Source organism: Toxorhynchites rutilus, chromosome 3, assembly GCF_029784135.1.
Source record: "Toxorhynchites rutilus septentrionalis strain SRP chromosome 3, ASM2978413v1, whole genome shotgun sequence".
NCBI lineage: Eukaryota > Metazoa > Arthropoda > Insecta > Diptera > Culicidae > Toxorhynchites > Toxorhynchites rutilus.
Window position 1 is genome coordinate 163,710,042 of NC_073746.1, and position 13,581 is coordinate 163,723,622.

The 13,581-nt window shown below is 36.9% G+C and overlaps 2 protein-coding genes and 1 long non-coding RNA gene across 4 annotated transcripts in view; 1 reads left to right on the top strand and 2 right to left on the bottom strand.

Moving 5' to 3' along the window:
• LOC129775980 (follicle-stimulating hormone receptor) overlaps window positions 1–13,581 on the top strand; it is a 429,827-nt gene that overhangs the window by 204,506 nt on the left and 211,740 nt on the right. The gene's annotated exons all lie outside the window — the stretch shown is intronic.
• LOC129775984 (uncharacterized) overlaps window positions 1–13,581 on the bottom strand; it is a 154,574-nt gene that overhangs the window by 26,123 nt on the left and 114,870 nt on the right. The gene's annotated exons all lie outside the window — the stretch shown is intronic.
• LOC129775982 (ankyrin repeat and SAM domain-containing protein 4B-like) lies at window positions 4,647–7,687 on the bottom strand. Its single transcript, XM_055781293.1, has one exon. The coding sequence runs from the start codon at window positions 7,651–7,653 to the stop codon at window positions 6,619–6,621; it is 1,035 nt and encodes a 344-aa protein (XP_055637268.1). The 5' UTR covers window positions 7,654–7,687; the 3' UTR covers window positions 4,647–6,618.

The following is a 13,581-nucleotide window of genomic DNA, read 5'->3' on the forward strand; positions in this document are numbered from 1 at the left end:
AACCACTCCTAGCGATTTTTGGGTCAAAGTGTGGGATTCCTCCGTACACAGCCAACCGCCTTCAAAGATGGACCCTCACTATGCTTCTGTATGACTTCCACATCGAATATATTTCCACGGATCACTTCGGGCATGCAGACATCCTTTCTCGTCTAATCAACTCACACATCAGGTCAGACGAGGACTACATAATCGGGTCGTTGGAAGTCGTAAGTGTCATCTGCAATATTGTCTGCCACTCCATCGAATATCTTCCCGTCTCTTACAAAACGATAGCGCACGATACCTTTGAGGATCAGACTCTGCAGAAGGTCGTGGAGTTTGTGCAAAAGGGTTGGCCATTTGAAGCTAAGTCTCTCTCCGGAACACCGGAGGTCCAGCAGTTCTGCGCTCTTCGAGATTCGCTGTACGGTCCTGGTGTACAGTGATCGGATCGTAGTCTCGAAGAAATTGCAGCAGAAGGTACTCCAGCAAATGCACAGAGGGCACTCAGGCATCGATCGGATGCGGCCCGAAATTTTGTTTATTGGCCAAACATCGATGATCAAATCACCGTGCTAGTTCGTGCTTGTCAGGAGTGTGCCTAGGTCGCAAAAGCAGACACGGGAGTGGTCGTGGCCCCTCCCGACTCTATGCGCTGAGCGCTCTATCATATGTAACAACTTTGTCGAAGACATTTTTTGTCTAGAGAATAACTGTTGAGCTCTAAATGCTAATTTCCACATAAATGCATCTCCTGGACACTGTGCATTGTAAGCATTCTACATGCTCATAGTATTCTTGAAACGTAGTCGAGGTGAAAGCTGCTCTACGATCGAAAAGAAACCTAACGGGGTTTCCTAAACAAGCTTTTTGTGCCTCAAGTTTCTGAAGAGCCTCTAAGGCCATTGTTGATTTCACTGAGTAGATCCAGTTGAACTTGGTGAATGCATCTACAATAGTAACTAGGTTTCGATAGTTTTTCTTGGATGCGTTGATAGAGGAAAATCATTTTTCGTTATATGATGAAGCAGACCCTCCTTTTATCAAGGCTTCCGCGCAGTGCTGCCAACTATAATTTTCAAAAATCAGGAAGATATTAAACAAAACCAAGAAGAAATCAGGATTGCTTATTGCCCTAAGTATTCGGTTTTTTGTGAATGTGAATTCCATGTGAAACCGATATGGTGGTTCTCAGATTTTCGTTGAAAAGTGGCAGATTTGTTCTTTATCGCAAAATATTAGACCTGCATTTTTTCACTTTTTTCATTAGGGTGCTAATTTCCATTTTAGGCTGGTCCGATAAATCATTTTTTTCGCAATTTTCCAAACATGATTTTTTTTTGAAAATTCATAACTTTTGAATTACTGGATCGATTTGGATGATCGACATATGAAATTAAAGACAATTAATATTTTTTAGAAAAATTTCACACTTGCAAAAAGTTGGATTTTGTTTTCGTTTTTGTTTTCGTTAAATCGTTTTTATTTTATTTGATTTTAGATGTTTTCATGGCTTTGGACTAGAGGATGAAGGCTGAGGTTTTTTTTCATAACATATCTAAAAATTAGAAATGTGATTTTGTCGTTTTTAAGTTATGATTTTTCAAATTCAGTTGATGGTTCGAAAAATCATTTTTTTTTTCCAAAAATGACTTTTTTCATAAATTCATAACTTTTGATTGTAAAATATCCTCAGGTTTCTAGAAAATATATAAAAAGTATAGCGTCCTTTAGTCCAAAGTCATGAAAATAAAATAAAATCAATAATTTCACAAACAAAATACGAATTTCTGCATTATTTTAAGAGAATTAATCAAGCAAACAAAATCAAATCAGGCATGTGGAGGTTTTAGGGTGCAATAAATGTTACTATGATTATTAGACTCTCCACCCCCCTCTCTAAGGGGGGGCTGCCATAAAAATGAAACACAAATTTCTAAATAACTCGAGAACTAATCAAGCAAATGGAACAAAATTAGGCATATGGAGGTTTTAGGGTACAATAAATGTTTCTATGGTGGTTAAACACTCCACCCCCTCTCAAGGGGGGGCAGCCATACAAACGAAACAGAAATTACAGGGGGCACACAAACACAAACTTCTGCATAACTCGAGAACAAATCAAGCACAGTTTGGGATGTGAGGGTGTTTGAGAAATGTTTCCATGATTCCATGACACCCCTCCCTCCCTCTTTTCTGAAATGGAGATGGGGTCCCATAAAAATATTACACATATTTCAACCAAAAATATTCCAACCGAACATGACAGTTGAAAATTTTCGGAAAACTCTGAAGGAAAAAGGGAAAATTCGTAAAATTAAATTCCCATATGTTCTGCAATTACATGGTGACAAGTGCTGTTAGTCCATTTGATGATTGCGGTAGCGAAATTGCCCTTTGTTCGAAGCTGGAAATGGATTTTAATGTGATGAAACGCACTCCTATATCTTCTTTTATCTATACCAGTACAAGAATATCGCCGAATGTGTTGATAAGAGCAGAACTCGAGGAAGGAATTATCCGATTTAGGGATGTCTTTATTCTATCATATTTTCTGTATAAAACATTTATTCCATGTAACGGAGAAACATGTTATTTGCAAGTGGTTGAAAAATTTTGAACGAGAATTGTGTCTGAAAATAATCTGATATTATAATGATGAGTTTTGTTAGAAATACTAAGAATTTTATAGTAAAAAGTAAATTCAACGGGGTCGATTAGAAGATCAATCAATGAACAGTTCTGCGATTGGATCCATGAACATGCTCATAGTAAGAAAACGTAGATTTTTGAAGGTTGGGCGGGACGAAGTTTTCCGGGTCAGCTAGTATTTTTTATATTTTTTCTTGAAAGCCCAAATATCCAAAAATCAGAGATGTGTTTGTCTGCATTTTTAAATTATGATTTTTCGAAATTATCTCGTCTTCAGTCTTCGTTCAATATTCCTGTGCGAATTGACTAGATCTATGCGACTAGGATCCTATTTTTTCGCCAGTGTATTTTTTTTCACAAAATTAACCGATGGTCCAAAAAATAATTTTCTCCTTTTTTCCAAAAATGACTTTTTCAAAAATTAACTAACCTTTTCAATGCTGGGCCGATTCATATAAAATAGTAATTTTTGGAAAAATGGCTTTTTGGACCATCGGTTGAATTTGAAAAATCATAACTTAAGAATGCAAAACAAAACACATCTCTGATTTTGGATATGTTATTTAAAAAAAAAACCTCAGCTTCCAAGACAAAAATATTTAAAAATACAGGGTAACTTCGATATAACGTACATTTTACTTTCAAAATTGTACGTTGTATCGAATTGTACGTTATATCGAAGCATAATAAAGAACTCTGAAACATAGCTTATATTACTTTATTGTGTTGCTGTTTGAGTAAGGATTCAATTAGAAGACGAAGCCAAATTTTCTCATGATGTTTCCCTTCGTTCTGTTGATTGAAGTTTGATTCGTTTAGAATCCGGAATCACAAAACAGTTGTATTTCGGGATTGGTTAAAGTTATAATACAAGCTGTAGTTTCAAAATGCAGATAGTTTATTGTTTTTTCAGAAAAAAAAAATATAAAAAAAATATTTTTTTGGACTTTGATAATGTGTACGTTATATCGAGTAACGTTATATCGAGGGTACGTTATATCGAAGTTTCCCTGTATAGCGCCCTTGGTCCCGTAAACTAGAAAAAACAAATACAATATATAATAATAAAAACAAAATCAAATTTTTTCGCAAGCGTATTTTTTTTAGAAGAAGAATAATTTCGATTTGATATATCGATGATCTGAATCGATCAAGTACTTCAAAAGTTATGAATTTTTGAAATAAACCATTTTTGGAAAAAAGTGAAGTAAATTGGTGGAAAGCACTTGAATATTTTTGCATCAAGCGCACATATTGTCGTTAGTTTTTGCGCATAGCCAAATTAGATTGAAATAGTTACCATTAAGCAGGTTTAGTGTTTTGTTTATCAGAAATAATGATGGTGGTGGAACGAACATATAACCTCCTGTGATCATGTGTATGTTAACAGAAAAATGCCGCAGCGATGTTTTTCTACAAAGGAGTTATTTGTAAAATTTTGATGTATTCTAAAGCCATGTTGTTTTTGCCGAAAAATGATTGTTTGAATTTCAGAGTATGTTTAGACTTATTATTGAATCTTTCTTATTCGATCATTCGATTTTTGTGAATTCAAGCATTGTTTCCGGACTCGAAGTAGTGTTAGAAAGCAGCGCATTGCAAGCCGGATGTAAAGAAGGTATTTTTAAATGGTGAGAGCTGTGTTCATTGGTGGGAAACTGATGATGAAAATTGTACTGCAGGGTGGACTCTATTATATACAGTCTCCGATTTCTTTTCACTGTACTATATAATGGAATCCTGTATATAATACTGCCGCATCCATTTGAAATATGAGAAAATTTAATACAGGATACAGTTGTTAAACATCCAAATTAGGAGATTTAAGTAACGTTTTAGAAGTAAAAAACTTTTAAGCTAGTGGTTTTAAGGTGTTGTTTTTTATTTTATCCAAAAAATATTTAATACACTTGAATGTCAACCAAATCAAAGCTCTCTAACCGCTCTACAATTCGTTCTTTGACATTCAACTCCTATCTTTTTTATTTACGCTATAATATCTTTATAAACAATTCCAGATGAATCTTCAACTAGAATCTACCGGAATCACGATGTTTACTTCACTGTACTTATAATAACCATTGGACTTTCTCTTTAACGTTGAAAAATTTCTTTTCCATTTAAATTAGGTATTATTATTTTTTAACTGTATATAATCGAATCATATATAATCGAGTCCGACCTGTATGGATTTATTCTTAAATTTTTTGCCGACTATATTTTTGTAGTACTACGTTAACAATGCGGGTGTGCCTTGGATACCCCATTTCATATTTTTTCTCATAATTTAAAATTACGTTACTAAAATTAATTTACATCTACTTCCGATTTGTTTTGATTCGGCTTTTGATAGTTTCAACCAAAATTTGAGGATTGGCAGCCATCATTGTTTTCTAAAAGAATCTTTAGTATAAAATTTGAGCTTATGTCCATGGATTAAACTAAAAAATTACTATAATTTTGTGGCATGATAACGCTTAAAACACGCTTTTAAATTGATTATCACCCATGGGTTTGAATGAGTTAGACCAAATGCTATCAACCAAATGTTAGACCAAATACAACAACTAGCAACAAAGTTCTGAAGTACTTATAATAACGAGTAATTCTGATAACGTAAACATTTTAATTTAAAACATGATTAATAATTTGGTGATGAATATCCCAATGGAATTGTTCGTATAGTTTAAATATTTATTCGTATCATGTATCATTCGTATCGTATCGTATCATTATGAAAACCGATCTAGTTATATTTCGATTCAAGATTTTATGATCATCTTCGGTCAAATTTTTTTATCAGAATGTTTTGATAGTCCAGAAATAGGCCGACGGTTTGCTTGATTTGGTCACAACTCTCTCGTAGTCTTCAAAAAAGCTTGAGAAGTTTAGAATTAATTTTCAGCCATTTCTAGTTTGCTACGAAAAAATATATATTCTTTATCATACGTGTTACGTGGTAATATTTCTAATCGATTGATGCAAACATCTCGGCAATCTATCAAAAAAATGGTTGAGTTATAAAAATTCAAAACCTTTCGTTGCTTTGCTATATCTTTCTGTTGAACGTAGTCCTACGTTAAACATGTTTCTTTGGCTCATACAAGATAAAACTCGCATAATGCATTCAACGATCCACACGGATAAAAGAAAATCCCTGTCCTTCACGAGTTTCATTTTTTTATTCATACAAACTGAGAGAGGCTTAAGGCTTTCACAGAATCACCATTTTATTGACATCTCAATTTATTGCACACACGCGTCCATCGCTCATTCTGTGCCAGACAAACTAAGAATAATCACAAATATGAAACCAGAAAATAGAAACTGTAATATCGTTGTATACGGTCATGAAGCGCGCTAGAGGAAAAAGTATGAAGCGGGTTTATTTCGCTCCTGTGGTTATTGGAGCACGAAAAGTGGTTGTGTTGTGTTTCTCAGGCATAGCGAGTGTCCTTTTACTCTCCCCGATGTCCACCATGGGTGGGAGGGTTTTTGTTTGGCACGACATCTGCTCGTTTCGTTCGTCTACTGCTTATCTGTGACAATATGGTCCTCACCTCCCCCCTCCTGGGCTGGGGCTAGGGACAGGATCTGTGACGCAGTGAATTTTCCTTCCTTAACATGGCAGTGAGAATAATCCGTCCTCTATATTTGAGTCGCAAACAACGACAGAAGATTCGTTGATGATGATTGAGCTTTTACGAAGATCGGCCTCTTTGTTGGCGCGTGTATTGAGGCTTCCATTTATGCGTGCCCATTCGAATTTTCCTGCTGTATATCCCACTTTCCGTTACTTGCTCTTCGCAAATGATTTGAAATGGGTTAGCTGAAGATGTACCATCGTGCGCAAAATAAGCTAAGTGACAAAGAATCCGAAAAAATGAGCGAGACAAATTGTTTTATGATGGTGAAGGAAAGCTTGCTTTCCGCGGATTTTTGTTCTGTTTATCGGCAGCCAAATAAGGTTCGACGAATCCTTTTTCATGCTCCGGCCCATTTTTGTGCAGATTTGTATTCTTCCACTGCAAAGCAGAGCTTTCGGTGGGGACCAAGTGGAAGGCCCAACGTTCTGATATCCTTCTCAGTCATCGACATCAAACCGTTCAAATCAATTTCTTTATCTTGAAGTTGTTTGTGAAACCGCTCGAGATGATATATTTTGAGGAACGTTAGCATTGAATTTTCGGTTCCGGTTGAGGATGCCTCCTTTTCCGTATCGAAATCCTCATCCTTATGTTCTGCATCATTCTTGATAGGCTTCCGATGCTGTTGCGTTTCCACATTGTTGACAATGGTCTGGTTGATGGATTGCTCTTTTATTAACTGAGATAACACCAAATACGATCGGGATATACTTTTGCCAGTGCTCGATGTTAAACATTTGCTTTTGTGGTGAAGAAGGTCGATTAGGTTCGTCTGCTGCTTTTGTTCAGTATCCAATCCGTCATCGCTGTCGTCTACTTCCAGTTCAGAATATTGTGAGTTTCCCACTGTGTTAAGATGTTCACCGAACTCGTTATCTTCATCTAGTCCCGCCGTTTTACTCCCCGTAGGATATTTATGTTTGAATTTGGCATACTTCTTGTTCGCTATTGCTCTCAGTTTAGACACCAGTTTTGAATTTCGTTCCTCCAACATTTTCATTCGATGTTCCAGGAACTCCACAACTTCCACCCATTCTCCAATTCTTGCTAAGTCACACGCTGTGCACTGGTTAATATCCAGTCCATACAAGTTGGCACCTTTGGTCAACACCAGCTCAACGCACTTCTGATGTCCTCTGGCGGCGGCCAAATGAAGCGCCGAATTTCCAAAGCCGTCCACCTTATTCACGCTGCTCTTTCGCTCCAGCAGTATTCGGACCGCCTCGGAGTGTCCCTCATGGGCGGCCCAGTGCAGCGGAGTCATACCGCCCTCGTCTGGTGCGTTCGCTTCCCACCGGTTAGCCTCCTTGAGAACCGCCAGATTGGCATCGCGTGCAGCCTTGTGATATCGCTTAGACTTAATGAAATGCATCCCTCGCGAGTGATTGACGTGAACTGAGGTACGCGTTGGTAAGTAGCTCGGAACACGCGTTTCGTGCCAGATTGCATTCCGGCTGATAGACAGCCATCGAGTGGCTTGATAAGATAATCGTTATTTGGGTACATGGGTGTACTCGGCACGGTAAATATTGTCATGCGGTTAGTCGTTGTGAATGGCTACGGAATGACTAATAATATATCAAATTTGTCCTTCGATTTTTGTTTGCTGAATCGGCTTGATACACTATCGTACCCCTCGATTGTGCATGGGATGCTTCAAGCTATTTCACAATACAACATTTTTCTCACTTGCGATTTTCTCGTTCGTGAGTTCACCCGAGCAGCCGTGAACCCTTAACAGTCAGTGTCAACCCACGTTAGTGCGAGAAAAGATACAACTGAAGTATAGTTTTGTGAAAATGCATAACAAGAATGCAACTATCAAGTTGCTTCGCGCAGAAATCAATTTAGAAAAACATGGGTCACGTAAAATGTTCGAGGGCTAGCCCCGAGAAAGCCTGGAAGGGGATAAAAATGTGGAACAATCGTTGGTCCAGTGGCTCGTAATCCGGCATTTTACGATTGTGATTCTTCCATCATGGTATATTTTACTTATGGTAATGAAAAAAAAAGTTCTACAACGATTTTCACTACAGAAATGGTGTTTACATTGATATTTTCCGCTATTTCTCTGTTTCGCTGTATAAGACCTACAAAATTTTCGTCGGGAACTGAAATGTAGGTAATTGTTTATGTTTGCATTAGAAAATATCAAATAATTTTAAAAAAATTATTGAAAAAATAAATTTAGAAAATTAATGTTCATTTTGCTCAAAAATGATTTTTTTTCAAACTCTAAGAATAACTAAATGAATAGCCCATATAATTAGCAACAATTCATTAATACATCGGAAGAAGGGCATTGCTATAGGGAATGAGTTTTCCTAACTACCGCTTTGTCTCATATTCCGAACAGTCTCAAATTCCGAACACTTCATTTTTAAATGTAAATTTACTAAACTTTTATGAATATGAATAATTTATGAATAATTTAATAATGAAAACACAGATATTCTTTGAGGTACAGGCTTCATTTTGGCATCATTCATTGGTATCGATACAGCCTATAATTTATAATATTAAGCATTTGCAAAAAAGTGACAGTTAAACCCAATGATAAAATGTTTGCGTTAGCAAATTCTGTAAAAAACAAGCATCGTTAATTTTTAAATTTTTGTAGCTTTTTTAACTATTTTTTTTTGTTGTTTTCATGTTAAGTGCTAGAAATGGTAAGAATCTAAAATAAATGGGTAACATAAAATTATATTTTATGCAGAAATCTTCATTAAAATTAGTGTTCGGAATATGAATCAAGTTTCTACGTATGTTTGCGAAAACTTGATTTTTTAATTAGAATTTATTGAACTTCAATGTTATAAATAATTTAATATTCAAAATCCTGACATTCTTTGGGTTATAGACTTCATTTTAACATCATTTACAGGTATCGATACTGATATAGTGCAGTTGGTGCCGAAACCATGTAAACTATAAGAAACAAATACAGTCAATAATTACAAAAGCAAAATCCATTTTTTGCGAGCGTAACATTTTTCCAAAAAAGACTACTTGACTTTAATTTGATATATCGATAATATGAATTAGTCTAGTAGTTTAAAAGTTATGATTTTTTAATATAATTGCATTTTTGCTGTTCGGAATGATGTTCGGAGTGACAAAAATGGTGTTCGGAATTTGAGGCAAAAGTGATTCAACATATTTTTAGTTTTTCACCATGAATATGTATTTGTAAATCAATTTTATTGCAGTCAAATGAAAAAGAGGGCTCTATTGTATCCAAAAATCAAATTAGTTTCGCGAAAGAGTACCATTTTGAGTAATGAGACACTGTATAATGACCATCGAAGCTTAAATGTTCGGAATGTGAGACAAAACGGTACAACTTTTTATTGCTTTTTTGGAAAATTACTATTTATGTTTAACTCGAAACATGGTTGTGTGGAAATTATCACGATTAACATGTCAACAATATGTAAAGAACATGTCAAACGGGAGAATTTACACACAATAAATTCTAGGATTAAAACATTATATTTTCAGGAGTCGCCATATAACGTCAGGAGTCGCCATTGACGTCTTCGACAAATGTTCATATTTTCATAAGATCTAAAACTTTGTCGAATACACATTGTCGCTATCTTGATTTTAAAAGTAAAAATGTCACATTCGTTGTACCGGAACTGTGAATGGAGGAAATATTGCAAGTGAAGCTCCTCTTGATTAAAGGGTGTGTCACATCAAATTGCATCACGGAAAAAACGCTGTAGAAATTTAATTTTTAGGAATTATATCTTCAGCTTTCGCTTATAATCAGATAAGAGTGTATAGATCACGTTGGCCATGCTTCACTGTCAATTTTTCGTAAATTTGGAAAAATGTCGTCGAACGAAAAAGAGCGTCGTGAATTAATCCTGTGCACTCATTTCGAGAATCCGGAGTTGTCACATCGGGACATCGGTAAGATGCTGGGAATTGTCCAATCCACGGTCAGCAGAGTACTAAAACGATACTTCGAGAACCTAACCATCGACCGGAAGGTGAAGAACGACAAAAATGGATGCTCCGTCAGTGAAAAAGATCACAAGCGCGTAGTTAAGCAGTTTAGACGTGATCCGAGAAGTTCGGTCCGGGATGTCGCCAATATGCTGAATTTGTCAAGTTCATTCGTCCAGCGGACCAAGCAGCGGGAGGGCCTGCGTACATACAAGGTTCAGAAGGCTCCTAACCGCGACGAAAGGCAAAACATGGTGGGGAAGACGCGAGCCCGGAAGCTGTACACCGAAATGCTGACGAAGCCGCATTGCCTGGTAATGGACGACGAAACCTACGTCAAAGCGGACTTTCGTCAGCTGCCGGGCCTGTTGTTCTTCTCCGCAGAGGACAAATTCAGCGTTCCGGAGGAGATTCGCAAGCAGAAACTATCCAAGTTTGCCAAATAGTACATGGTGTGGCAAGCGATCTGCTATTGCGGAAAGCGGAGCGCCCCCTTCGTGATGACCGGCACGGTAAACGGGCAGGTTTACCTTAAGGAGTGCCTACAGAAGCGCTTACTGCCACTATTGAAGCAGCACGAGGGCCCGACCATCTTCTGGCCGGATCTCGCTTCGTGCCACTATTCAAAGGACGTGTTGGAGTGGTACGAAGCCAACGGGGTCACCTTCGTGCCAAAGGAAATGAACTCGCCCAACGCGTCGGAGCTTCGCCCAATAGAGAAATATTGGGCGATTATGAAGCAGGCCCTCCGGAAGAACCCAAAAGTTGTCAAATCGGAGGCGGACTTCAAGAGAAAATGGGTTTCTGTTCAAAAAAAACTACAACCTGACGTTGTACAGAACCTTATGGACGGGGTAAAGAGGAAGGGGCGAGCATACGGGCTTGGGCTCGAAGTATGAATAAAAAGAAAATGCCAAAAGTTGTTTAATAGTTTTTATTTTACTGTCTAAAATTTTCAAAAGTATCGGTCTACTGGGCGAATTTCTATAGCGTTTTTTCCGTTATGCAATTTGATGTGACACACCTTTTATATATTGGGTATGAATGAGCCATTCGTGTTTTCAGCGAGCCAGCGAGCGGTCAGCAATCGATGAAGAGCCCAAGAGCAAAATAACATTGGAGATTCGATGTGGGTAGAAGATATCGCACACAGTGCTGCAACTTTGCTCGCATTTTCAAATTCAAGATTGAGAGACACCGCACCGATTTTCTCGCCGTCTGGTGGAGAGTACTTCTGCATTTCGCATCATACGCACGCATAATGGTTGCTTTTATACGTCGTCAAAGATAGATTGAAGTGGCTAAAAATGTGGAAAAAAATTGCTGGTGGAACACATATATAATCGCATTTGACCGAGTGTGTGTTAAATCCAAAGAAAGATCGCGTAGGTAGCGTTCGTGATTTTTTTTTCTATATTATAGTGACTTTCAACACTTTTGGCTGGTTCGTCACTTTTACCTTCCATTCCGGAAGAATGTCGGAAGAATGCATGGATTAATATAAGCAAACAAATTGCGATATATAATAAGTTTCATTGTTCACACGAGGTAAAGAATGAATCATCAAACAGTCAACTTCAAGTGCCTCTACAACACAACATAAACCATTAGCCCTATTCAGGACTACCAATGTTTTCTACTAAAGAGTTATTCTTAAAATTCGATGAAATATGTTTTGATCGCTAGTTTAATATCCTCGGTGTTTTGATCTCATAGATTTTCCCTTACATTCATTTCTAGAACTCAAAATAATTTCTGTCTGCAGCATACTGATTTTTTAAATTCAATTCAAAATTAAAAAGTTTTGTTGTACGAATAGCCATGTTATGTTAATAATTGATCGATTGGGTTTATAAATTAAGAAATAACATCGATGAAATATTCTGAGGTGTAACATCTACTTGAATATCATTCACCTGAAACACGTTTACCCGAAGCACATTTATCTGAATCTGTTATCCTAATGTTGATTTTGAGCACGATTTGTCATTCAGACTGTTTGCAGCGTCATCAAGAACAAGTTAACTTTTTTTGCTCGGTGATTTTTGAGATGGATAAATCTATTGGTCAAAGATATTGTGGGAAATTTTGTGTCGCAAACAATATTGCTTTTGCCGAAACATTGAAAATGTTTCAGAATACATTTGATGGCTCAACTATGTCAAGAACGCGGGCATTCTAAGACGCCCGAGAAGCGATGAATGATTTGCCATGTCAAGGACGACCATCTACCTTTTCGTCTGATGAAAACATCGTCAAAATTCAAGGGATAGCGCTCGTAAATCGTCATGTAAGTTTGAGAAACATAGCCCGTGAATTAAATATATCTCACCGAGACCGTTCGTTATATTTGGGTTGATGTTTTGGACATGAGAGAGAACATTCATTGCAAACGATCAGATTTGTGGAAGGATTATGGATTTCGCGCCACGATAATTCATCAGACCATCGATCGATCATTGTGATGATAATGGCACGAATTTGGTTGAACAAGCGCCATACTTTACAGATATTTTCCAATTTCCGAAACCCAAATTACCGCTTCGTGGGACCCGTTTTGACAGCATTTGACAAGACATAAAAACGAATTCGCTCAATTGACTGGATTGTTCGTTGGAAAAATTTATTGCTTTAGAAGGGGCCTATTTCGAAGGCGATGATAAATTTTGATGATAAATAAAGCAATTTGTGTTTAATTTTTGGTAAAAATTTGACAGAATGTATTATAAATATCATTTGTGAAACTTTGAATCTTCTGCCAGCATATGAAGTTTTTTTCTTTTCAGGGTGAACAAAACTTTCACTACAAAGTTATTCTAAAAAGTTGAATGTTATCTCAAGTAATATCTAGCTTTTTATTGTAGCGAATTGATTTTTATATATTCTCTCTCTTCTTCTCGTCGGGAGAGAGCTTGTATGAATTTGGGAGTGATTTTAAGCTCATTTGTTTACCAGCGATGAAAGCTTTGTTCTTCAATGGAAAATTGACGGTGAAAATTCGTCCCGCTGCCGTTGTTATCGATTTCACCGCTACTACACACATCTGTCAAAGAGGCGAACCAGCTTAAGGTTGAAATTTTCTATTATAGAGAAAGAAAAAAACGGTTCGGTTCGGATTTTCTGTTACTGTTCTGCGATTGACGCTGCATCATATTAGGTTGGGGAAAAATTAATCCATTATTACCTCGATGGCTGGCTGTAGTGAGCGATATTTCACGTAATATCGATCATACACTTTCAAGTTTATGTTTGTTGTGAAGCTGACATTTGACACTAAAAAATATTTTGCTGTTTTTTTTATTGTTTCATTCAATTCTGAGCTACAGGGTGCTAACAATGTTGACTT